At 34.0% G+C, this 26,203-nt stretch overlaps 1 protein-coding gene across 1 annotated transcript in view; it reads right to left on the reverse strand.

Moving 5' to 3' along the window:
* The window catches only part of LOC129221084 (serine palmitoyltransferase 2-like), a 98,316-nt gene that overhangs the window by 34,430 nt on the left and 37,683 nt on the right, over positions 1-26,203 (reverse strand). The window contains exons 3-5 of the mRNA XM_054855524.1: positions 8,572-8,628; positions 8,266-8,436; positions 918-1,072 (exon numbers count right to left, since the gene is read on the reverse strand). Coding sequence (XP_054711499.1) covers positions 918-1,072; positions 8,266-8,436; positions 8,572-8,628 — 383 coding nt within the window. The remainder of the gene's footprint in view (positions 1-917; positions 1,073-8,265; positions 8,437-8,571; positions 8,629-26,203) is intronic.

Raw genomic sequence — 26,203 nt, forward strand, 5'->3', positions numbered from 1 at the left:
ATAGCACCTAAGCAACTTATTACAAAATAAGTGGCAACACTCTGAGGAAGACGGGAAGAGTAAGAAATTACGCGCAACTATGTACGACTACGTTGCTGAACGAGGTTCTCTTTTAAGTACGATAATAAGACGTAACAAAAAGTACGTTTGAATTGATTTATGTGGAAATGAGTTTTGTAATCAATATTGTACATTTTTGTAAACAAATAGCCTCAATTGTTTTTGCTCCTGGACTTTGAAAGTACGACACAACAAAAGGTGTTTGATGAAAAAATAACAATTAGCCTTATCTCAAATATTTGTTACTCAAGAGTTACTTTTTGAAAGGGTAGAAAAGTAACTCTTAATCCTTCGATGTACAGTGGCTTCCTTCGAGGCCACGTAGGGTTTATTGCTTTATTTACTAGCTGCGTATCCCGGCTTTGTCCGGTCTACGGTGAAAATAAATGAGAGAGATGGAAAGAAACAATGGATTCAAGAAGCGTAAGCAGTTAGAACAATGAAGGAAACAATGTATTCAAGAAGCGGAAACCCGGAAAATAAAATGGTTAACATCTTGAATGGAGATAAGATTTTTCGAACTTGATATAAAAAGGCTTGTAACTTTTTTTTTCCTTTCGAGATAGAAGCTTAGCTTTTCGGAGTAAAAATCTGGAGTAAAAAATGTCGCTTTTTCCAATGGTGTCAAAAACAAAACTGTGGATCACTTCCTTCACTTTTTATTAATAGATTTAATGAAAAAAGTAGTGTCTAAATTTCAGCCAAGCCTAAAAACATTCGAGCTAAAAAAGCAAATAACTCCCGCTGTAAGTAGGTTAGAGCATTGAAACAAATTGCGTAGAACGTGGAAAATTCTACTTTCCAAACATGTACAAAAGATAAAACAGAAAAACTGTGAGATGCAAAAGACGTCTTACTCAAAGGTGTAGTTGAAGTCGTGGGATACTCTCTCTTTCACCACCACAGTAGCCCCGGGCGTGCTGCAGATGGTGTTGTTGATCACGTGACATAACCTTCTGTATATATTGCGGGTGAAAAAGCTCTCGAAGCTCTGGTACAGCGGAACGTAACCCTGAAAAATAAAGTGTTTGATAAAAGCTGCAACCAAGCCTCACTCCAGTTGAAAAACACTCCAAGACGACCAAACGAGATAATAGTTGATTATCTTTCTGTGAGTGGCAACAGCTTAGTAATGCTTTTAGCATACCTAGAGTAAAGAAATTTACGTAGAGAGGCCCCTGTCTATGGTAAAAAGGAGATGAATTTGAAGAGCCGGAATGGGGTTGTTTCCTTCAGTCAAAAGTAGTACTTTTAGTCACTGAAATTGATAGAATAAGCAAAAAAAAAACCATGGAACCAGAAAATACTTTCATTTTTCCAACAGTTATTTTTTAATTATTTTTTTTAAATGTCCGAGTTTGCAAACAATGTGTGGTCATGATGACGTCACAAATGATGCTTTTTGCCGCATCTTTCTACAGCGTTTCCACGTTATGATAATCTAGAAGCGAATTAAAATTGCGCTCTACGCTCGCTGTCAACCAGATCGTTGCCAATACACGTGAGTAAAGATGCGAATTAAATATTTTGCAATATTATAATATTGCAACTCAATTTCGCCCACTTTTTGTGATCGGATTCTTTTAAAATTTGGAATGCAACCTCAGACCCGATGACAATGCAATGTTCTATAATCAAATCAATTTATTAACGATAGGTTATTAGTTTATTCTAATTAACACGCTTTTATTAACTTCACTTGTATGTTTGTGGGTTCAACTTTCCTTTTTACAAATAGTCAGTGGCTTATTAGAATTACTTACAACGTACAAATCAGAGCTGCGGAGTGTAACAATGTTTGCACATGAATTTACGAGAAAGCATTCAAGATGTCTAATGCAAATAAAATGCAGAATACTAAGATACATTCCATTATAAAAATCGAACACATGCATAAAGATTTCATTTAAGAGTTACAAGTGTTAGCAATATTTAGTATCTAAATTTTATTTGAAAAATATTAGTTTAAAAAACTAAAAAAACACACGCTTTAGTACAAAATGAACTAAAAAGTTAAAAATAATCTTTGGATGACAAGTATATAAAGTAATTGACCAAACGCTTAGTTTTATTGTAATAAAATAACAGTTTAAAAAACTAAAAAAACACGCTTTTTTAGCAAAATGAACTAAAAAGTGAAAAATAATCTTTGGATGACAAGTATATAAAGTAATTGACCAAACACTTAATTTTACTACAATAGAAAAAAGCGTGGGGGGGGGGCTGCCTATTTACATTTTTGCATGGATAACAAGTGTAAGAAATTTGAGACAACTGATAAGAAGCTTTTTTCTATTACAGTAAAATTAAGTGTTTTTTCAATTACTTGATATACGTGTCATCCAAAGATTATTTTTTAACTTTTTAGTTCATTTTGCTACCTAAGCGTGTCTTTTTAGTTTTTTAAACTATTATTTTATTTATTAGCTACAATTAAAAATCGGAATCTTCCTACAACACTATTGTTGATTGTACTTCCTAGGGGACATCCTACGCCTGTGTCTAACCCACTGCCCTGAACTTTCTAAATCGGACCCTCTACCAGGTTAATTTTTTTCTGAATCATAGGCTCTTACATCATCTCTTGACATATTCATCGAGGATTTTGAAACACCACGCATATATAGAAAGATATTTGAAAAATTTGATAAGTCATTTCCCAACACACCCCTGCCACAGAAACCTAGAAAACGCGCGTATCAGTTTACGGAAGTTAAAAATTTATCTTAGTGGGTTATACAGAAGAAAAACTTATCATTGTAGGTTATCTTTTCGACCCCCTACTGGAAATCGAAATCTCATGGCAGTAAAGAGGGCTCTACTGGGAAGCCCTGTTTCGATTGCGTTGCGTGTGATTGGTGGATGCAGGGGCTCCGTTCAGCACCACTTGCGGTCAAAATGGGTGACGTCCAATCAAAAATAAACACTTTTTGCAACGTTATCTTTGATTGGTGGGTGCATGAGCTACATGGGTTTAACCCAGAAAAGTCAGAAACTGTTAAGACCCGTTAATCGCCAGAGCCATCTAGTGGGGCTATGCATAGAGTAAAGAAATTTACATAAAAAGATGGTAAAAAGATGAAGCCGGAATTATGGGATACAGCGGTGCAATTATGGGCGGGATTATGATAACAACCAAATGAAGTAGCTGACGGATTGGTTTACATTTTAATTCATGTTGCAATGCAATTTCAAAAACGTGCTTTATAAACTTGCAACAGTATATAAGTTTAAATTAACTACCAATAGGGTCGTATCCAATATTTTAAAAATATTTTATTCTGAAAGAACATGGTTAAAAACATAGGATCTAACCATTTTTTAAGTAATTTGTTTAAGTTTAATATTTTTTAAAAATTACTTAAATCGGTGATCTTTCATCATTTACATTTCCTGCCGATGACATCACAAATGATGAAATGCCATTCTGTGTTGCCATTCACATTGCAAAATATTTAATTCGCATCTTGACTCACGTGTATTGGCAACGATAGGGTTGATAGCAAGCGTAGAGCGCAATTTTAAATTCGCTTCTTGATTATTATAACGTGAAAACGCGTACAGAGTAGCGCCAAAAAGCATCATTTGTGACGTCATCAAGACCACGCCTTGTTTGAAAAATCGGACATTTAAAAAAATTTATTAAAAATTGACTATTGGGAAAATGAAAGTATTTTCTGGGTCCATGTTATTTGTTTTGCTTATTCTATCCATTTCAGTGACTAAAAGTACTACTTCTGACTGAAGGAAACAACCCCATTGAGATTCAGTAACTGGATGTTTTGAATCAAACTGTATCTCAAGATATTGAGCAAGAAGCTAAGGATCTTGGGATACAGCGGTGCAACTTCCGGCTTAATTTCTTAGTATAGCTGGACCCCTCTATGTAGTTTCGTTACTCTATTGTGCATATGCACCTTAATATTAGTTAAAAGTGTGCGTTAAAAGCTTGCACTACACCAGTTTGTGCTACGTTGCACAAACTAGACTGGTGCAAGCTTTCAATTCAAATCTCACCAGATTCCGGTCAAAGCCGCTGAATCGAGGGAAATGATATGGTCAGTTTTGATAAACGTCCAATGATTTTTTGAAACCAGAAAATCACCTAAAAACTTTTTTTTCCATCCGTATTATAATTCTTGACGCATTGTAAGGATAAATAAAGAAAAAGTTATTCCCATAAATATTCCCATAAAAAACTTTAATGTTGTAAATTTTCAGAAAGGAAACCCCTGCCTTATGGCTTTGTCTTGTACAACTTTTAGATCGCGAATAGCTTCCCTGGGATGAAAAAGTGGTAAACGCTTCCACAGTTTAAACCACATTAACTATAATTGGAGCAAAGCTAACCTGGTAGCTTTGTGAAGGCTAAGCAGATCCTAATTATAGCATTACAACGCGGTTCGTCCCAACTGGGAGACATAATTATCGCTTGTCGGTAAATTTTTTTACACAATGATGAGAATATCTTTCTTTCTAGATTAGATTAGATTCTTCTTATGATTACATCACCTAATAAGCAACAGCAGCTACATCTGTAAATCGATGGCTATTATACACAGAATGAATAGTTTTTGACTTGGGAGCGATATAAATCTTTAGTTGTGTGTGTGTGTGTGTGTGAATTCACTTTGTTCTTCTACTCTGATTACAGCTGTACATTCTGAAAAAGGAACTTGAAGTTTTTTTCGACCTCGAATCGCAAAATTTTAATGTCTTCGTTCAAATCTTGGGGTGGCATTTAGCTGTGCCATGTAGTGTTAACTTCAGTTCCTACTCTGAGAAACGTTTATCAAAATTCTGGTCGTTCCAAAACAATTCAGAACATGTCTCTAATTTTAATGTCTCTCACACCACTAAACTAGCTAGAATAGACATACTTCTCAGTTAAGGGGAACTTGCACGCAAAAAATCCTCAATTTTTCCTTTTTTTTTTAATCATTTAAAAAGACTTCCTCATTTTTTTTCTGCTTAAAACGACGTTTGAATCTTATTTCTATCTTAACAAACTTTAACCGCGTTTTTCTACATGATGCAATTTTTCCTGATTTTTTACTTCAAACTCTTGTCAGTCAAGAACTGATAAAGTCATGAAATTTCGAGCAGATCTTTTTCAAACAGTTTACTTTCATTTTTATTCGGCAAAATTAAAAAAAAAACGTTTACTGCAAAAAATGTGATTTTTTTTTCCCTTCGAATTTTTCGAAATTTTTTTTCAAATATTTTCCATTTTTAATTGAATTAACATTTTTTTGATCTCCGAGTAAAAATTAAAGCTGAGATATTTGTGATATTGTTCTGAAAAAAATTGAAAATTAACCCAGAATACTAACCCAGAATACTTAGTTTCAACGATATGAAGCAACACTACTTTTTTAAGAAAATAAATTATATTTCAATTGAAAAAATCTTTTTTTAAATATTTATGTTATGATTTGTCTTATTAAATAGATTGTGAGATAGTGCAAACGATTTCAAAACTCTAAAGTGTTTAATAAAACTTTTTCAAAATGTGCCCCGACTCCTCCTCCCTTATCGTAACAGTCAGTTAGCACTTGGGCTTTAGACCTGAACTCCAACCGGCTTGGAAACCAACAGACTTCATATCTTGTGCTAAAATCTTTTGGACTTCTTTTCTAGAAATAATGAGGATTTTTCACAAAAATTCACCAAGCTGCCCACTTAATCGAATTAAACCAATTTTGTCGCCAAGCATTTCGCATGGTTCATCTTAGTGAAAGAAATTCTGTATATGTTGTTTCTTTCCCAGCGCAGTGTTAAGGTAAGGAAAACAACCTGCCCTTGCTAGATTCGAAAATGACTCTAATGTCATTGTCAAAATAGTTCACACGTTGGAAATTGAATATACTCCGCAAAAAAGGTAGTGATTCTTTTCAAAAATATTTTCAAGCTTTGTGCTTGTGATAAAGATATAGGAGTGTGAAATTGGGAAAACGAAAGACAATTAAATGTTTTAAAATACAGTAGAACGTAAGAAATACGGAACGCCAAAACGTCAAAAACCCGATGCTTCAGAAATCCGATGCGTCAGAAGTCCGATGCGTCAGAAATCCGATACGTTAGAAATCAGATACGTCAGAAATCCGATACGTCAGAGATCCGAAACGTCAAAAATCCTAAAAATCAAAAATCCGAATATTCAAAAATTTAAAACGTCAATAATACAAAACGTCAAAAATACAAAACGTCAAATATCCGAAACATCAAACCCGAAGAGCCAAAAATCCGAGGAGTCAAAAATCTAAAACGTCAGAAATCTGAACCATCAAAAATCAGAAACATCAAAAATCCAAAACTTCAAAAAATCCGAAACATCAAAAATCCAAAACTTCAAAAAATCCGAAACATCAAAAATCAGAAGCGTCAAAAAATCCGAAACTTCAAAAGTCTGATAATCCAAATAAATCAAACCACAAAAAGATATTGGAATAAAAAATAACTGACCAAATATTTTTTGAAAAAGTATTAAACAACGTTGAAAGTTTCATTAGAGTCTAAACTCCATTGTTTACTGCAAGTTTCATTAAATCCTCGTATCAATAATAGCCGATGATCGAGTAACCCGTGAGTTTCAACAATGAAACTCGCGCCACGGCCTTATCATTTGATAATATGTTTTGGTAACGTTTAACATGCAGGGAAAGGTTTTATTGTGACAAGGCTGAACTCGATCCGGTCACTTCACTGTTTTACTTGCAAGACAGTCATTTTAGGGGAATCAAGAAACAAAAAAGTGGTCAATAATAGACACTATCCACTAAAGTTTAGGGTTTATACTCTGGAGTCGGGGTTAAAATTTCAAATATCTAAACATCACCTAACAGGATATTTCTTCGTTCAAATGTGGAAGAGGAGATGCAATTTTCACCTGTCGTACTTTGACGGGCAGCTTTCTAGTTGAAAATAATTGGCCAAATATTTTTTGAAAAGGCATTAAACAACTTTAAAAGTTTCATTAAATTGTAAAGCGGTCCTCCAACTCCATTGTTTACTGCAATCCCGCCAAGCAGACCATGTTACCGTTACTTCGCCGGAAATTCGCCAAGCTTCTGACACCGTGCAAAATATTTGTCTTTTCTGCTACAAGATATACATATTGTTACAAATCCTGTAAATAGTAATTATTGTAGTAACGTAACCTGTAAATAGTTTCCCGTAATGAATATACAACCCCTTTTCATATGGCTAAAGTATACGAACCCCCTATTTCCTTTTTGTTCATTGATAAAATTTGAAAACGGTCTTTTCCAGAAGCGTGTGGAATATTTGAGAGATTTCTTTTCGGTGTGTATATAAGCCGTTAGCGATGGATAAAAAGTGGAGTTTCGATTGAGAATTTGTACTGAGAGTGTGTATTAGCTCTGTTTATAGCGAAGCATTTCACTGTGTTGTTTTCGTATTTGGAAGTAAATACGTGTGTAACCGTTGAGTTTACGGTGTTGAGTGATATTTGCTTAATTGCTGATGATTATTTTAGCAGTTGTTAGCGATTTCTCCTGTACATAGTGTAAATAAAGCTCCTGTGTTTTTATCAAGAACTGCGTCTTCATTTCAAGAAAGTGGAAGTCGCGCCGGATCCGTTACAATATTTTTTTTAACTCATAAGGAGAAAAACGAAAGAGCATATAAGCTACATGTGTTTCAGTAGTGTTATAATGGGGTTTTTTCTTTCAGTCAAAAGTACTACTTTTAGTCACTGAAATTGATAGAATAAGCAAAAAAAGAAAAGCTTGGAGCGAGAAAAAACTTTCATTTTCCCAACGCTTAATTTTAAATCATTTCTTAATCTGTCCGATTTTGAAAATAAGGCGTGGTCTTTATGACGTCACAAATGATGTCCTTTCCTGCATCTGTCTATTGCGCTTCCACGTTATGATAATCAAGAAGCGGATGAAAATTGTGCTCTACGCTTGCTATCAACCCTATCGTTGCCAACACACGTGAGTCTAGAAGCTAATTAAATGTTACGATCTCTGAAAATGGCAACAGTGAATTGTATTTCATCATTTATGATGTCACGTGCAGAAGCGTAAACAACGAAATTGCACCGTTTAAAATCATAATTAACTAATATTAAACTTAGTCAAATTTTTTAACAAATGGTTAAATTCTACATTATTAAACATGCTCTTTCAAGAAAAAAAACACTTTTAAAATTTCGGAAGCGATACCATTATTTCTTACCTCTCTATTTCTCTCCCGAACAATGCAATTTTTTTCCAGTCCCAGTCTCCGCAAAAAGTCTCGCAAATGGCCAAATACCAGGAGGACAAAATACGAAAAGTAAACCGTCAGCTTTATTAAGAAAGAGGAAGCTTCGTATTCTTCCCCTATTTCCTTTTGTGGGAGTGGTTTCTGAAATAAATAAACGATAAAGAAATAAAATCCTTTCATTTTGGCTTCTATTTAGAAATTCAAGCAATACAGGGAGTTAATAAAGCCTTGTATTGATAAAAAAACATTTACAACATACGATAAATAAACGGTCACCTTTATTGACAAAGAAGCTTCGTATTCTTCCCTTGCTTTCTTCTGTGGTTGAGGTATCTGAAACAAATAAATAAATTGCAATTAAAATGAAAGTCCTTTAATTTTGGTTTTTATTTGAAAATCAAGCAAAGTCTTGCACTGACAAAAAAAAAAAAAAACATTATTACATACGATAAATAAACAGTCACCTTTATTGAGAAAGAGGAAGCTTCGTATTCTCCCCTTATTTCATTTTGTAGGTGTGATTTCTAAAAAAATAAATAATAATAATCTTTAAGTCCTTTTAATATAGTTTCTATTTAGAAAATTAAGCAGTACAGGGAGTTAATAAAGCCTTGTACTGATAAAATGACAGATTTATTTTTAATACTAAGGGCAAAAACACTTTTCTGGGTCAGAAAGGACAATTTTAGTATTCTAGCTTTCAGCCTTAAATTTAAGTGATGAAACATGCACTTTTCTTAATGGGAAAGTTTGGTTTGAAATGACACGAACCGCACTTTTCTTCGTTTGTGATGTCAATTTCATTTAACAATTGAAAACTAAAGGCATACTTAAATTGTTCTTTCTGACTTAGAAAAGTTATTTTGACCTTTTGAGTGCGTTATGAAAAGTGCTTAGTACTTTTTGAAAAAATATGTTATGTTATTATTTTTAGTGTAAATGTATTTCACACACACATGCGCTCTACAAGTAGCGACGCTACATCTTTAGTAGTTTGTAGTGTAGCGCACTGCTTTTTAAAAGAAATAGTGTAGTGAGTAGTTCGATACAAAACAATAGTAGTTTGTAGCGATTTATGGAAACTACTTTTAAATAAATTTAAAAAAAAATGAATCAAGATTCAAACGAATTTGACTGGCATAAGTTTTACACATGTGCATCAGCGGGTGCTATGAGAAATAAGACTCATAAAAATACGAGCTCTCATCAAGCATATAATCTTGACGCCATATGTTCTATCTGTTTGACGCCATTGGTTTGTTTGTCATCGTAATTTTCATATTTCGCCTATATTTAAATTGAACTAGCAAGAATACCCGGCGTTGCCTGGATCAGTAATAATTGTGAGAAACTACTTTCTTTCGTTTGCTGTTTCAACTGAAAGAACTCAGAACACCCGCTTTGACGTGAAGAAAAATCGAGCTTCTTCCTTACCCATAAAAGTAAAATAGCAATAATTATAAAGAACGAACGAGCATTCATTTAGAAACGAATTGCTCGAATTGAAGCATATAAAAATTTGAGGAATTTCCAAACTATGAACTAACAAAAACAAAGATCACTAAAAAAACCGTGCGCTTTATTTAATTAACTAGTACACACACACAAAAAGAAAAAAAAAGCTCTACTGTGTTTCCCTAAGAATGCAAAAAGTAGAGTTTCTAAATGTTTAAATGACTTTAAACTCATGTTTGCTCCGAAGAAGGCTTGATTCAAAATTTTATTGTGATTACTTTTAATATTGCTGTTGTTGGCAACGAATTTTCGTAACAATGGGTTTTATATTTAATCATTTAATGGGGAAAGTACATGAAATATACTGTTTTCGATCATAACATTTTTAAACTGAGTTTTTTAGGAATAAATTATAGCCTAAGTTACTACCTGATTATTTAGCAATCTATGGGGGGAAAAGGGTAGTTTGGGGCTATGGGGTAGTTTTGAAGCTTATTACGCACATACATACATACAGAAGTAGCCATTTATGTATATAGATTAGGATACAATTCCTAAGAAAGCAATAAATGTCATGCTTGCTCCAGAGAAGCCTTGATTCAAAATTTTCATTATGATTACTTTTAATATTGCTGTTGTAAGGCAACGAATTTTCGTAACAATTCGTAATTCCAATAATCTATAGGGGGCGTTGCAGTCACTGTCTAATGGCGGACGAAAAAGGTAAAACAAACAAATGCCGTAACTTATAACTGGCTTTGAAGCTAAGTGAATGACAGTAATTTTTTATCGTGTTTGTAAAAAGCTTTCTTTTCTTTTCTTCTAAAATCACCACAAACTGTTTAAAGCCTGTAATTTACCCCAAAGAAAACACGTGGAATGGAATATTTTACCTTTTTCGACAGTATTGTTAATCACCGCAAGGTAGCGTATTCGAGCTCTGGAGTTGCGAATAGGTTTTATATTTTATCACTTGATGGGGCAATAGCATGACATTTAATGTTTTCGATTATAACGTTTTTAAACTAAGTTTTTTAGGAATAAATTATAGCCTAAGTTGCTCCCTGATAATGTAGCTATTTATGGTGAAAAAATGGTTAAATTCCGTCCAGTAGTTTTGAAGTTTACTCCGGACATCCCCACAGAAGTAGCCATTTATGTATACTAGGGTTCGCCCAGCGGTCGAAATTCGTCCATATTCATTATTGAATATTTGTGAAAACTTACATAAGAATTTCCCTGTTTCTAACAGTTTTATTTTTACTCTTATATACATTTGTTTAGTGTACATCTGGGAACTTATAATTTTTGCATGGACCCAAAATACCAAACAGTAATACTTTATTCCGATTTTACTTTCTGTATGTGGTGTGTAGCATAGCCTATTAATAACGCTTTTGCGCAAATAAAAAAAAAATCCAATCAAAGCTTTTTCTATGTTAATCTCAAGATGAATGAAAGGGGATATTTTGATGATTGGGAAATTGGCGTCGTCGCCAAATTCTTGGCGTGAGTAATTCCATTTCGGATAACATATGTTCACATGTAAAAACCCGAATATTTCCCTACTCTTTGTTTACGTGGGCGAAGGTAAAACATTTCTCTCGCTGGCATTGGTGCCAAAAAATTGACGCCAATGGATAAAGATCAATTTCCCAATGATCGAAAGATTCTCGTATGAAATGATACCGCAAAACTCAGTTTATACGTAAAACTTCTGTATAAAAAAACTCCTCATATAAAGTCGACTATCATTGATTAAGTTACCTTGATCTTTGGCTTTAGAGGTGTAAAATTTCAAATGGTCAAATGAACCAACCCTACTTGCTGCATTAAAAATTGTCAATTCGAAAACACTGGACATCGCAATAATAGTACAATTTTAAAAAGTTTGTCTTTGTGATTTTTTAATGGTTAAGGGCTGTGCATAGCTAATGTCACACTTTTTTCGACATATTTGACACCCTTCCCCTTTTGTCACAAAGTTTCACACTTCACCATACCATCCCCTCTTTCTTTATGAAAAATCGCGTGACAAATACCATTTTCATTTAAAAAAAACTTGCGATGGCACATTCTCCCGCTGTATGTCTCTCTTATCATCAATGTATCTCTCTCTGTCTCCCCCCCCCCTTGTCACAAACTTACAATTTTATAAATCCCACCTTAAAACGTGACTTAATTCTTGAACAGCACCCTGCTTTGCAATAACCCTGTGCAAATAGATATTTCCCTACTATTTGTTTGCATATGCAAAGGAAAAACAACTATCGCGCTGGCATTGCTGCCAAAAATTTGACGCCAATGGATAAAGATCACCAAATTCCCAAAAAACCAAAATCTTACTGAATGAAATGATACCGCAAAACTCAGTTTTCACGTGAAACCTTTGTATAAACGAATTTCATTTCTTAATACTCAAGCAAAAAATAGCAACACGTAATATTATCCATCAATTTCTTCATGCTAACAATGTCGCGTGAAAAAGCAAATAAAAATGAATTGTCACCAACTTTTAATTGCTTCTAGCGCTTTTTCTAGCACTTCTAGCGGGTTGGCATTTTCGCTCGGAAAAAACCGCGTAGAACGTGTTTCAGAGTATTTTTCACGAGCTTTCCAACCATACCAAGCTTGAAGCATTAAAATGCATTTTTCGTGCAGTAAAAGCGGTTTAAAAAATGAATTAAAACTTAATGTTTCACGCTTCCAACTATGAATTTCAACACTGGAAAAGAGATAAAATTAAAAATTTTGAGTTTCGCTGACTGAAAAACGCATATAACTTTTTTTCTAGTGAATTTAGGTTATTGGACCTTGGGCGCGTTGACAATTTCTTCGTTAGGAGTATTTTTTAAAGATTTTCGAACCAGTTCAAATTTGAAAAAAATGGACCATCCGTTCGCGTAGAAAGAGCCCTTTAGGACGAAAATGCGTTTTTAATTAATATCTCCGTTAATTAGCGTTCGATTTCAAAAGTTTTTGTTGATGACACTAAAACTCGGCAATAGCTACTGAACAAAAAAGAATGAAGGAAATCTGTTCACAAACAGAAGAGAAATCAGTGCCGAAAGAAAACGGCTTGCCTATTAGTATATAAAGATAGATTACACTAGCCTATCTGAAAAATACGCACGACCTTTGTTGTGAAAGACGATGCACCGGCCCAGAAGGTTAATCAGACAATTCAAGAAAATCTTACCTTAATACCGTTCCTTAACATCGCGTGATATCAGCGCCCACTGATCCTTCCACTGATTTCTAAAATCATCATTAGAATACCCCAAATGCATTTTTTCGGCAAAAATATGCTCCTCAAATAATCGCGAGTCCCCCCCCCCCCAGGAAGCTTTTGTTGGAAAACACGTTACGTAACTCGTAAGAATCCATGTTTATCAGTTTTTCACAGTCTCGGAAGGAGAAAGTGCAAGGAACATGCCATATCTTATCGCTGCATTGTCTTCTTTTTTCCCCTCCCGTATCCACTTGTGATCTCTTTGGTGAACAATGAACCTTGTTTATGTGGGGGTAGTTTCCAATGTTTTGAGAAAAGTGGTCAAAAAACAAACTTGTCCAACGTAATCTGATATGGACTTCTCTTTTTTTTTTTTTTTTTCAAAGTAAAGAGATAAGTAAATGAAAAAATGAATTCGTTTCCGACAAGAATCACAACCACGTTACGAAACGTGTATGCAGGGTGTTCCGTTTTCACCGCAACCGTTTTTCCTAGATGTATACTTCCAATTCCAAAAATGTTCAGAATCAGAAGAGTTAAGATATTGAAAGTTTGAAGCAAAAATAAAAATGAGTCAAAAAATACAAAATTCAAATTTTTATACGGGCCCCAGGTCCCCCAAACTTATGTTTAGGGAAATTATCGCCATTGAAAATTAATTCCAACACAAAAAGTTTGAAATGAGTACGACCCATATTCACCGAGATATGAAACACAGCATTTTGTGACATACACCACTTTTCACTCGCCGTCAATAACACCTTCTGGGGGAAAATATAGTGGTTAACAAGTGTTTCAAACTACATGTGTGCATAGGGTGTGATTTTTCAAATTATTCTAGGTTTTGTCGTGTGTTTTTGCGTATATCACGGCATAACATTTGCGTTTATTTTTGAATAGCAATGAAAAATATAAATACCTTGTTTTCCTTACTTTGATGACCTGTCATTCTTCTGAAAGAGCGATAAGTTCCAATCTCATCTTCTGGTCCCTTAAAACTTTAAACTGGAATATCTCCTTGAGTTTTGGTCGCACAAATGTCAAGGTTTTTGTGTTAGTAATAGTTTTCAATGGAGATTATTTCTCTAAATATTAGTTAGGGACCTAAGGCTCGTATAAAAAGGTTAATTTTTGTATTTTTTGACTCATTTTTATTTTAGCTTCAAATTTTCAATATTTCAATTTGCACCGGATTTTGAACATTTTTGCAATTGCAAGTATAATTCTAGTGCTAACGATTGCGAAAATAAAGGTCTTGCAGATTAAAACGGAACAACCTGTATATATATATACTAGCAGTACCCGCAGAGCGATGCCCGTGCTAAAAATTAAATGGAATTCCTCTGAATAAAAAAAAAATTGACGCCCCCTCCCCCTCTGATGTGAAATGATCATTTTTCTTTGTATAAAATGCGTACAAACCTTTAAAAAAAAAAAAACTATTAAAGCTTTTTTGGATTTTAAAACTTTTCGCCAAATTATTAAATTAGATTTAGTTGCTTTAAAACTCTATCTAGCCAATGAAGCGGTTTTAACTGCAATTTTAAATATTTCGCCAAAAAAAAAAAAAAAGCATCAAATAATATCTTTCAAATGGAAAAATTATTCCGCAACTTTATTGTTTATTGCCAAAATCGCCCAGCAACCACGCTATCATAATCCATTTGTCTAACGGGGAAAAATTATATACATAGTGTGAAACATTTAAAAATCATCGTGAGAAAAAAAAAGAAGAAAATGTCGTACATTTCACTCGGATGAAAAGAAATTAAAAGTTTCTTTTCTTTCAAAATAAAGCGCCAAAACAATGAATAACATTTACGGTTGCTTTTATCTTCGGCGGTATTTTTGTCCTGACTAGAATCGACTACATATGGTAATACGTAGTCAAAATAATAACCAGAAAGGTGGCGCTAAAGGCAGAGTAAATATTTCCCCATTTCACTTTGCACCATGATCCCTTTCTATTTTTATGCTTTTATGTGCTTAATTTGTTTTAATCTTGCGAAATGTGACTTTTATATCATTAATTTTCACACAAACTTTGTTTAGTTTTCGATGCCCTACCTGTATGTTAATTTTCCCAGCTTGGTACCATTTAGCTTAATGTCTGAGTGTTTGGAGCGAAATTCTTTTTCTTATTAATAAATTATTTTTCGTGCAGAATTCAGGAACAATTAACATAAACGAAATAAAAACATTCTCCCTAAAGATTAAAATTAGAATCAAACTTAAACTTCAGTTTGCAATTAATGACAAAACACGAAAACTGCTCAGAAGTAATTATAAAACACTGAAAACTAAATTTTTACTAACTAATATTAACTAATTTCACTAAGTTTGACGAGAAGAACGTTTTCTTAACGAGTCTTATTAAACTTTCAGTTAAGGGCATCTAATAAACTGACAAAGTATTTGCCAAAATATTTAAAAAATGTAAGAACTTTTCAAAAGTCGAATGAGAGTTGGATAACACTGATAACTGAAAATCGATATCGAAGATTTTAATTTAATAATATATATTCGAAACTTGAAGATAAGGAGATTTAAGTATTGAAAATTCTCTAGCGTTATATTATGCAAGTTTAAATTAAACTGAAGGCGAAAAGCAAACAACGAATATTTCAAAAAGAAAGAACTTGAATAAAATTATTCTTAGCTTCCAAGCAGTTTCCGCTGATTGTCTCCGTAACTCTCCCAATGCGATTTCGTAAAAGTTTTTGGATTTTTATTTATTTATTTTTTAACACTTTCGTTAACCAGTCATTTTGGCTTTAAATACGAAAACATAAAAAATAAGAATGTGTATATGTGTTTTTTTTTTTTTTAAATTGCATTTATTTATTTATTTGTTTGTCTCTGTTTGTCTGTCTGTGTGACTGTCTGTCTGCCTGTTTGTGTGCCTGTCTATCAGTTTGTTTGTCTGTCTGTGTGTCTGTCTCTGCATGTGTGTGCCTGTCTATCAGTTTGTTTGTCTGTCTGTGTGTCTGTCTCTGCATGTGTGTGTCTGTCTGCCTGCTTGTTTGTGTGTCTGTCTGCCTGCTTGTTTGTGTGTCTGTCTGTTTGTTTGTGTGTCTGTTTGTATGTTTGTCTGTGTATCTGTCAGTCAGTTTTTTTTTTAGCTATTTTATAAGAAAATATCAAGTAAATTAACCGCAAAAACACCGCGAGCGAACGGAAACTAAAAAAAAAACGGAGAGCTATGTAAGACGCGAACGAAAGAGGTTTATTGTGTTACGACGACCCTAGACACCGAACTGTTTTTTTTTTTTTTGGTGTGTGTTTGTGTTTATTTGTTTTTGTACTGTTTGTAATATTAAATGTGTTTCGTCCACGATTCTTCGTTTAATTGATTAATTGGGATAAATTCCCACACATACAAGTTTTTTTTTTTTAATCCAGAAAATTTTTACTCTTGAATACAGTTTAGAAAAAAAATTAATAAATACTTTTCAAATCATAATGAAGGGGGTAAATCAAAGAATTTCTCTCCGTAAAAGCGTTTAAAACTTCCAGCAATTTTTTTTTTCTGTTTCTCTATATAAAAAAAAAACAAAAAGGTTTAAAAAACTGCGAAAACGAAGACGTTTCTTCAATTCAAAGAGGTATTTCATTAAATAGAGAACTTCTCCATTTTTTCTCCCAGATATTGAGGATTTTTTTATTGTTCATTTTCCATTTAATTTAAAAACCAACGTAAATAAAGCACAAATTAACACAAAAATACATCATATAGTATCTCAAGGCTACAATGGGACCTCTTCATCAGCGCAAAAAAAAAAAAAAAAAAAAATCAGCAAGTAACGAGAAAGTCGTGGGAGAATTGTTGTTCACTGATTGGTTGGTTGTCGTTACTTTTCGTGAATTCCTATTGGTTGACCTATTTGGTATAAACACTAGTGTCCACGTGGTGGACGTTCAGTTCTCGCACGACTTTCTGTTTGTGTGCTGAGCTTTTTGCACTGATGGAGAGGCTCCACTGTAGCGTTAATATAGCTATATGCTGTATTTTTGTGTTAACTTTTGTTTTATTTACGTTGTTTTTTTTAATTTAATCGTAATTATAATCAAGCTTTTTTTTTAGTTCTAACATGTATCCAAGAAACTAGAGAGAAGAATAATTAAGCTAAGGGATCGTCTACAAATTATAAAACGCTTTGAGGTTGGAGGGGAGGGGCTCGTAGAATTATGACAGCTTGTGGCAAGTTGTGACACACATATTTTGGTTGAAACAAAAGCATTTCTGATCTGCAACATTTTTGTCTGACGGAAACCACGTAGCTGTATTTTAATTGTTGCCAAAAACAATGAAAAATAATAATAACTATAAAGTTAGTTTTGTTAATAAATTCCAGAAATTAATTTCAAGACTGAACCTAAACAAGCATGTATTTGTGAATTTCGTTCATTTTAAACTCTTCAAACAATGCATGTTTTTGAAGATTTCTTTGATTCAAGTCAAGTCATCTGTTTAAAAGCGTAATCCACATTTAGCCGTTAACTAGTATGTCTGCTTTTGCTAGCAAAATGAACTTTACCAATAATTTTTATAGTAAAAATTTGAAATCCATGATAAAAATATTTAAAAAAAGTTTAAAAAATACCATAAAGTAAGTAAAATATTTAAAGAATATGTATGAAAAAATTCAATGGCCTAAAGGAAAGACTATTCAACCATGGGGGACACTTTGTCTGTGAGAAATTAATAATATTTTCTGACAAATTAAGAAATGAAAAAATTGTTCGGATGTGCGCTCACCTTCCCCTTTCAATGTACTTGTGAACATGCCTAAGTCAGGCGCAGAAAGAACCAGAACGTGGCGTGAGAGAAAACGTGCGGGTGAATTGACAGTTCTGAACGTATAAAATACATGAGATACAAGGTTTACTTCTGTGTGTGTCTTTGCGACATAGTATTTTTCCCAGTTTTATTGCTTAATCAATATTTATTTACGAAAATGTTAGCATATAAAATAATTTTTAAATTGTATAGTCACAGAAAGTGGAACAAATGAAATAGTTAAGATAACTTACCTTTTTCAAGTAAATAAACTGGAAAAAAGATATTTTAATTCCATGATTTGTGCATTTCGTACCAAAACTTTCATTGAAATATTCAATAACTAATGGTACCCGCACGGCTTTGCCCGTAATTGAAAAATTAAAAGATCTTTTGGTTCGCCTGTATATTTATAAAGAATGTATGGTGAATTTTCTCGCCAATTGGCTTGTACCCATGTTACGGTTCCACGTTATAATAATTCCGTATCTCGCCAATTGGCTTGTGCCCATGTTACGGTTCCACGTTATGATAATTTCGAAATTTACTCGTCCATCTTATGATAATTTTGTTCTTAAAATTGGAAGAGAAAAAGAACCACATCGAATTTTCGAAAAATAGCTTCGAGGTGCACACCCTCATGCTACAAACTAACTTTGTGCCAAATTTCATGAAAATCGGCCGAACGGTCTAGATGCTATGCGCGTCACAGAGATCCTGATAGACAGAGATAGATCCGGAAAGAGAGACTTTCAGCTTTACTATTAGTAAAGTGATCTGAGTTATGTTTAAATTTCATAACAGAAATTATTCATTTTATAATACCGAAAGTTAATTTTTGAAAAATCGCAAGTTATCAGAATGCTTACTTGCGATATATTTGATAAGCATATGATTATATGCTTATCGAACATTGAAAATGACGTGGATAACTTTTGCATTTTCTATGACTTCCAATCCAAATTTTACTAAGATCACAACTAATTAATCATATGAAACATAAAAATACCATCCATTTTCAATATCTATAACAGTATGAAAGGGCTATAAGAAACTTCTTTTTCAGTACAACCGAAGCGATTAGCCATATATCTCGCATTGAAAAGAAGTTTCTCTGAAGCTCAAAACACGCGTCTGTAATAATTTTGCTAATTAGTGCACTTAATCAATCTTTTATCTGTTATCTCAGATTGACATTGATATGCAAACTCTGTACATAAGAATTTCTTAGAATGTCTCATACTTATGTATGATAAATCTACATTCTTTTTTGGCACTCAACGGTAAAAATCTGTGAAACTATTTTCTTACATCTTTTTAATCATATAAATCATATGCAGTGGAATCCGCTTAATTGGACTACCGGTTAATCAGACCAGCCGCTTGTTCGGACCAAATATTAAAGAACACAAATTCGATTAAACAAGCCTAATATCATTTGCTTATTGGGACTAACAATCCGTTTAATCAGACCAACAAATTGGAAAAAAAATTAAAAATCGACTGCTTAAAGCGAGTTTTAAGTGCGTCGAAGAACTTAATAGTTAGTGCAATAAAAATTAATACTGATTTCTTGTAGCTTTCAATTAAACCCAGCAATATAACTTAATAGTTAGTGCAATAAAAATTAATAATGGTTAATTGTAACTTTCAATTAAATCCAGCAATATAACTTAATAGTTAGTGCAATAAAATTAATAATGGTTCCTTGTAACTTTCAACTAAGCCTAGCAATATAACTTAATAGTTAGTGCAATAAAATTAATAATGGTTCCTTGTAACTTTCAACTAAGCCTAGCAATATAACTTAATAGTTAGTGCAATAAAATTAATAATTGTTCCTTGTAACTTTCAACTAAGCCTAGCAATATAACTTAATAGTTAGTGCAATAAAAATTAATAATGGTTCCTTGTAACTTTCGATTAAGCCTAGCAATATAACTTAATAGTTAGTGCAATAAAAATTAATAATTGTTCCTTGTAACTTTCAATTAAACCCAGCAATATAACTTAATAGTTAGTGCAATAAAATTAATAATTCTTCCTTGTAACTTACAATTAAATCCAGCAATACTTACAGGAAAGAAATGGTTAACGAAACTCCTTTGGTAGCACTGTCCTAGCAAAAATCAAAATTTCAGTGAAATTTCAAATTTCTTCAATTTAGTTGTAAAATACGTAATTTACATATCATTGGAGATTTTTAATGACCCATTAGTACATTTTGGCAAGTATTTTTTCATTCTCACATTTTTAGTTACTTCAGGTTGTTGAATTGAATCGACGTACTGACTGGAAGGAGTAACTTAAACCGTATCGGCTTGGGACGAGTGTAAAAAGTTTATTCGCTTTATTTTAATTTAATTTTTAATAGATAAATTTCGTAAACAGCAATTCTTCTTCCTTGTATGCTTACCACATATTGTGACTCACAATAATCGTAGGATCATTTATATGTTTTGTGTATAACATGTTCGGTCAAGCTCCACAGGTCCTGTTCGCTTAATCGGACCAGCCGGTTATTAGGACAAAAATGGTTCCGTCCCAATGTGGTCTTATTAACCGGAATTGACTGTATATTAGGGTGGTTCAAAAAAAAAAAAAAAAACTTTGTTTCAGCTAGAGTCCAGGACACATCCAATTTTTTTTAGAAATACTAATGGTATTATGCTGTAAAAGTTTTAGCTTCTTAATCAAATTTTAAAACGGTGCTCAATTACCCATTCATTTAACATTAGCAGTAGCATTAACAATGCCACAAATTTAAAAACATTCAATTTCCTCAGCCGTTTTTTTTTTTTTTTTTTTTTTTTTTTGAGCAATCACGATTGCTTATTGCTTTCATTTGACTGTTTTTGGCGTCCTATCATTTTATTTTCCCACCAGCACCCTCCGCACCACCACCGTCGACCGGCTCCTCACGATGCTGCTCCTATAGCGAAAACCGTCTCCAGGTTGCATCCATGTCCTACACACACGCGCATACATACACAACTACACACACACAAACACATACATACACACAAACACACACATATACACAAACACATACACACACAAACACATACACACACACATACACACAAACACACACAAATACACACATTAATACAAATACAAATACAAATACAAATACAAATGTGACGACCAGCAACAGGCACTGGGCCCAGCTAGGCTGGTCCTAGTCAATTAATTAGTCCCCAATGAAGATCAATGGCCCTCTTAAAGCTATCCACTCCCTTGCTCATTACCGCCTCTTCCGGTAAGCTATTCCAAGTGCCCACGACCCTGCTAAAGTAGTAGTTTTTCCTGATTTCCAAGTTAGCCTGAGATTTAAATAGCTTAAAACAATGACCCCTTGTCCTGCTTTCCCCGCAAAAATTTAATCCATTTACATCTTTCATTTTGATAAATTTAAATAACTGAATCATGTCCCCTCTGACTCTCCTTTGCTCCAGGCTATACATGTTAAGCCTATTAAGTCTGGTATCATAATCTAAATCTGAGAGTCCCCTTACTAATTTAGTTACCCTTCTTTGAACCCTTTCCAATACAAAAATATCTTTCTTCAGATAAGGCGACCAAAACTGAACAGCATACTCCAAATGAGGTCTTACTAAACTCCTATATAAAGGCAGAAGAACTTTCTTAGATTTGTTTGAAATAGATCTATTGATGAACCCAAGCATTTTGTACACACAACTACACACAACTAATACACACAACTACCCACACATTCATGCCTGCACACAGATACAAACACACATGCCTACACACACATACCCCTACACACAAACACACATACCCCCCACACACAAACACACACGCCTACATACAAACACTCGTGATTGCGAAAAACATAATTGGAATTCAAGATGTCAAAATTCAAATTATTATTATTATTTTTTTTTTTTTTTGTAAATAATTATTTTATTGCAATGTATATGCATATTACTAGTGTACATTATGATATGTAGCATTGTTTTTTCAGTTGGAAGTATTTTTTAACCACCCTCCCCATCCGTATGAAATTTGATTGAGGGGGTTGAGCTCCCTCTTTAGTTGAAATAGGAAGCTAACATTCTTCCAGTCTATTACTATCCACAAGTCTAGAAATATTGAGGGATGTCTCGGTATCTAGGAGAAACCTTTTTTTTTTACATGTATTTTTGAACCACCCTACTCTACTGTCTAACCACGGATTGTATGGAAAGGTTAATATCCGGTTTACAGACGGAAATGGACGCGTCTATTACCTTTTAGGGATAGTAGTTTTTCTGACAGATGTGCGCGTTTGTCCCTTAATTATTTCTACTCAGTTTTATAAAAATTGCAATTTATTCACTGCAATAATTTTTAAATCAAACTATATTCGATCGATATTCTCACTCAAAAAATAATAGATTTATTTTGTTTACAACATAATTTGGAGTTTACGATTTTGCATTTAAATTTCCGAACGAAATGAAAACATTTTATTATCTTTTTGTTGTTTCCATAGAAACTCATTGTGTTTCCACTCATTTTCACCTCAATAAAAACAATAAAAAAATAAGGTCCTGGTGAAATTATGAAACGTGTGCATCAAAATCCCATCGCTATTTTTCTATCTCCCCCATTGGATTCATTCAGATGGAATCGCCTTCACTTGGCTGATTGCCAAATTACATACAATCCGCGGTCAAACAGTAGGTTTCTCAAAGGTATTTTCTGTGAGATTACCATAACTTTCTAAATACGTCGCCAAACTTTAGAAGTTAGGTACAACTAGGGGGCTACCACCCGCCAACCCTCCGGAACTGCTTTGCAGTTCCATGCGGATCCCTTCCAGATCCGAGCTCGCTGCGCTCTTTCACCGGAAACTACAATACTGAAGTCTAATACAGCCAGGGCCAGATTCAGACTTGAGGGGCCCTTAAGCTATTTCAGGTATGGGGAACCCATTTGTAGTTTGGTCAACGTTTCTCTTGGTGTTGTAAGAGGCAATTTTTTTCCCGCCTTTACTATGTTTGTCTTTTTACTTCTGGTACACACAGCAATACTTTTCATGTTTTGTGATAGTTTTTTTCATGTTATGTCCTGTTTGGAATGACTTGAAGAGGGATAATGCTATCAAAAGAGTGCCCCACGATTCCCCTTTAAGTGGAGTATAGAATATATTCAATTGTCGGGGGTCTGGGGGTTTCTCCCTCGGAGGAAATTTAGAAAAATACATATAAAATTCTACATTTTGAAGCCGTAAAAGATGCAGCTGGAACTACAAAAGTATCAGGACAGGCATAGGCAAACAATTTTTTTTTTTTTTTTTTGAGCAATCACGATTGCTTATTGTTCTCATTTGACTGTTTTGTGATGTCCTTTGATTTTACTTTCCCGCCGCCTCCCTCCGCAGCACCACCGTCGACCGGCTCCTCACGATGCTGCTCCTCTAGTAGACCAAGAGCTGACCCCCCAAAACACGATTTATCTCTTTTATGGCTTGTGGCCGGTTAAAATAATAAAAAAATGCAATTTAAAACTTTGGCTCGAATCCCCCCCACTAATTTTGGGTCACACGGCTGCGTGGGTGGATGAAAGGTCCAAAAAATGAAAAATATCAAAGTGATGAGTTAAATGGCTAAAAACTATATAATAACATTAAATTAATAAGAAAAAACACGAAGCGAATTCCCCCCCCCCAGCTATATTGGGGCGAACGTGGTGCCCCCCAGGGGTAAAGTATCGATTATTAAACTTAAAAAAAATGATCACTTTCGTGGGGGGGGGGAATTTTACAGGGTATTAGTTTCATTATTTTGATTGCCAAAAAAAATCCCCCCCAGTAACTATGGGTCAATTTGTCAAAAAAAATTTTTTTGTTCCTCTTTATTTGGTCCAAGTCGAGTATTATTCGAACTTACGCATGACTGTTTAAGTTGCAAAAAAAACCCCCAAAGTTTGAACGTTTTTTCATTAAAAAAAAACCCGTAGCAATCCCTCCCCCCCACACCTATGGAGGGGGTTGCTACGCGGTGCGCAGTTTTACAACGTGGTGCCCCCCCCCCAGGGGTGAATTGTCGATTGATTAAATTAAAAATAAATGATCACTTTCGTGGAGGGAATTTTACAGAGTATACATTTAATCGTTTTAATTGCAAAACAAAATCTCTCCTCCCCAGCAATTATAAGTCTACTAGCTGCATTGCCAGGCGTTGCACGGTCTACCTCAAAAATGTACGTGTATTCGGCGTTCCAAGCATTTTATACAATTATATAAATTTTCCCGCTTTCATTACATTTCTTATTGCTGCTCCACTCCTATTAGTCAAAGCGCAATGTTATATAGCCTTCTCAATAAATGGACTATTCAACACAAAATGAATTTTTCAGTTCGAACCCGTCGTCCCTGTAGACCAAGAGCTGAGCCCCCAAAACACGGTCTATCTGTTTTATGGCGGGTGGCCGGTTAAAATAATAAAAAAATGTGATTAAAAATTTTGGCTCTAATCCCCCCCCCCCTCCGCCCACTATTTTCGGGTCACACGCTGCATGGGTGGATGAAAGGTCAAAATAAAAGGAAAATATTAACATAAGTGAAATGGCTAAAAATTATATAATAACATTAAATTAATTAAAAAAAACCACGTAGCAAATCTCCCCTTCAGCTATGTTGGGGCGAATGTGGGAGCCCCCCCCCCCCAGAAGTGAATATCGATTGTTAAAATTAAAAAAAAAAAAATCACTTTCGTAGGGTTGGGGATGGGGAACTTTACAGGGTATTTGTTTCATTATTTTGATTTCCAAAAAATCTCCCCCCCCCCCAGTAACTATGGGTAAATTTGACAAAAAAAAGTTTTTTGTTTCTCTTTATTTGGTCCGAGTCCAGTACTATTCGAATTTTCCCATGACCTCTTAAATTGTAGAAAAACAATTGCAATTATTTATTCCGTAAAAAAAACACGTAGAAAATCCCCCCCCCCAGCTATGTTAGGGCGAACTTGTTGCCCCCCAGGAGTGAATTATCGATTGATTAAATAAAAAAAAAGATTACTTTCGTAGAGAGGAGGGATTTTCTCAGAGTTTACATTTGATTGTAGCAGGAAAAAAAATCCCCCCCCCCCAAAAAAAAAATGTTTTTAATTTAAATTAGAAATTTTGAAATATTTTTCAAAATGAAAGGAAGCAATACAGCGTCCGTACATCTGCTTCTACCATTGTGTGCTCAGCATGAAAAGAATGAAGGGGAAAGTATACGCCTGTGATGATTTCTTCTTGCTGTTTCGAGGGCAGTTTCGTCAGTGATCAACTGTTGCCAACACAGTGAAGTCGTTATAGCTGTTGGTTTTTCTTTTCTTAGCACGCTGTACCGCATCCTTAAACTGAAAACGTAAAAAATCCTTTTTTCAAAAATATATTTTGATGTTTTTATATTATGAGTGTTTTAAAGGGTAATTTTAAGTGTAGCCAGCCACCAGATAAAAGATAATTTAGTATATTATCTCTAGAGTATACATTTAATTGTTTTAATTGCAAAAAAAAAAAAAAAAAAAACTCCCCCTACCCCAGTAATTATGAGTTTATTTCACAAACAAAAGTGATTTTATGTTAAAATTGCAATAACGACTTTTTTACTTGTAAATGTTAATGCGTTAATCCGATGCGTTAAATGAATTTTTAAAATAATAATTTGGAAATTCATATAGATTTATTTACCTTCAGCATATTGGTTGTGATAGTGTCTATCTAGTTTGATAAAAATGTTCCTGCAATCTCGATGATATAAATCTGCTTCTGTTAAGAACTCGGAAAAATCTAAATCACGGAATTTCAGTTTGCAGTGTTTTCGAATCTTTGAAACTTTTATTCCTTCAAATAAAGTTTCTGTCAAAACATTATCTTTTATCTGGTGGCTGGCTACACTTAAAATTACCCTTTAAAAACACTCATAATATAAAAACATCAAAATATATTTTTGAAAAAAAGGATTTTTTTTACGTTTTCAGTTTAAGGAAGCGGTACAGCGTGCTCCGAAAAGAAAAACCAACAGCTATAACGACTTCACTGTGTTGGCTACAGTTGATCACTGACGAAACTGCCCTCGAAACAGAAAGAAGAAATCATCACAGGCGTATACTTTCCCCTTCATTCTTTTCATGCTGAGCACACAATGGTAGAAGCAGATGTACGGACGCTGAATTGCTTCCTTTCATTTTGAAAAATATTTCAAAATTTCTAATTTAAATTTAAAACTTTGGGGGGGGGGGATGTTTTTTCCTGCTACAATCAAATGTAAACTCTGAGAAAATCCCCCCTCTCTACGAAAGTAATCTTTTTTTTATATTTAATCAATCGATAATTCACTCCTGGGGGGGCAACAAGTTCGCCCTAAACATAGCTGGGGGGGGGGGATTTTCTACGTGTTTTTTTTTACGGAATAAATAATTGCAATTGTTTTTTACAAT

This window comes from Uloborus diversus, chromosome 4 (assembly GCF_026930045.1).
Source record: "Uloborus diversus isolate 005 chromosome 4, Udiv.v.3.1, whole genome shotgun sequence".
In the NCBI taxonomy this organism is placed as follows: domain Eukaryota; kingdom Metazoa; phylum Arthropoda; class Arachnida; order Araneae; family Uloboridae; genus Uloborus; species Uloborus diversus.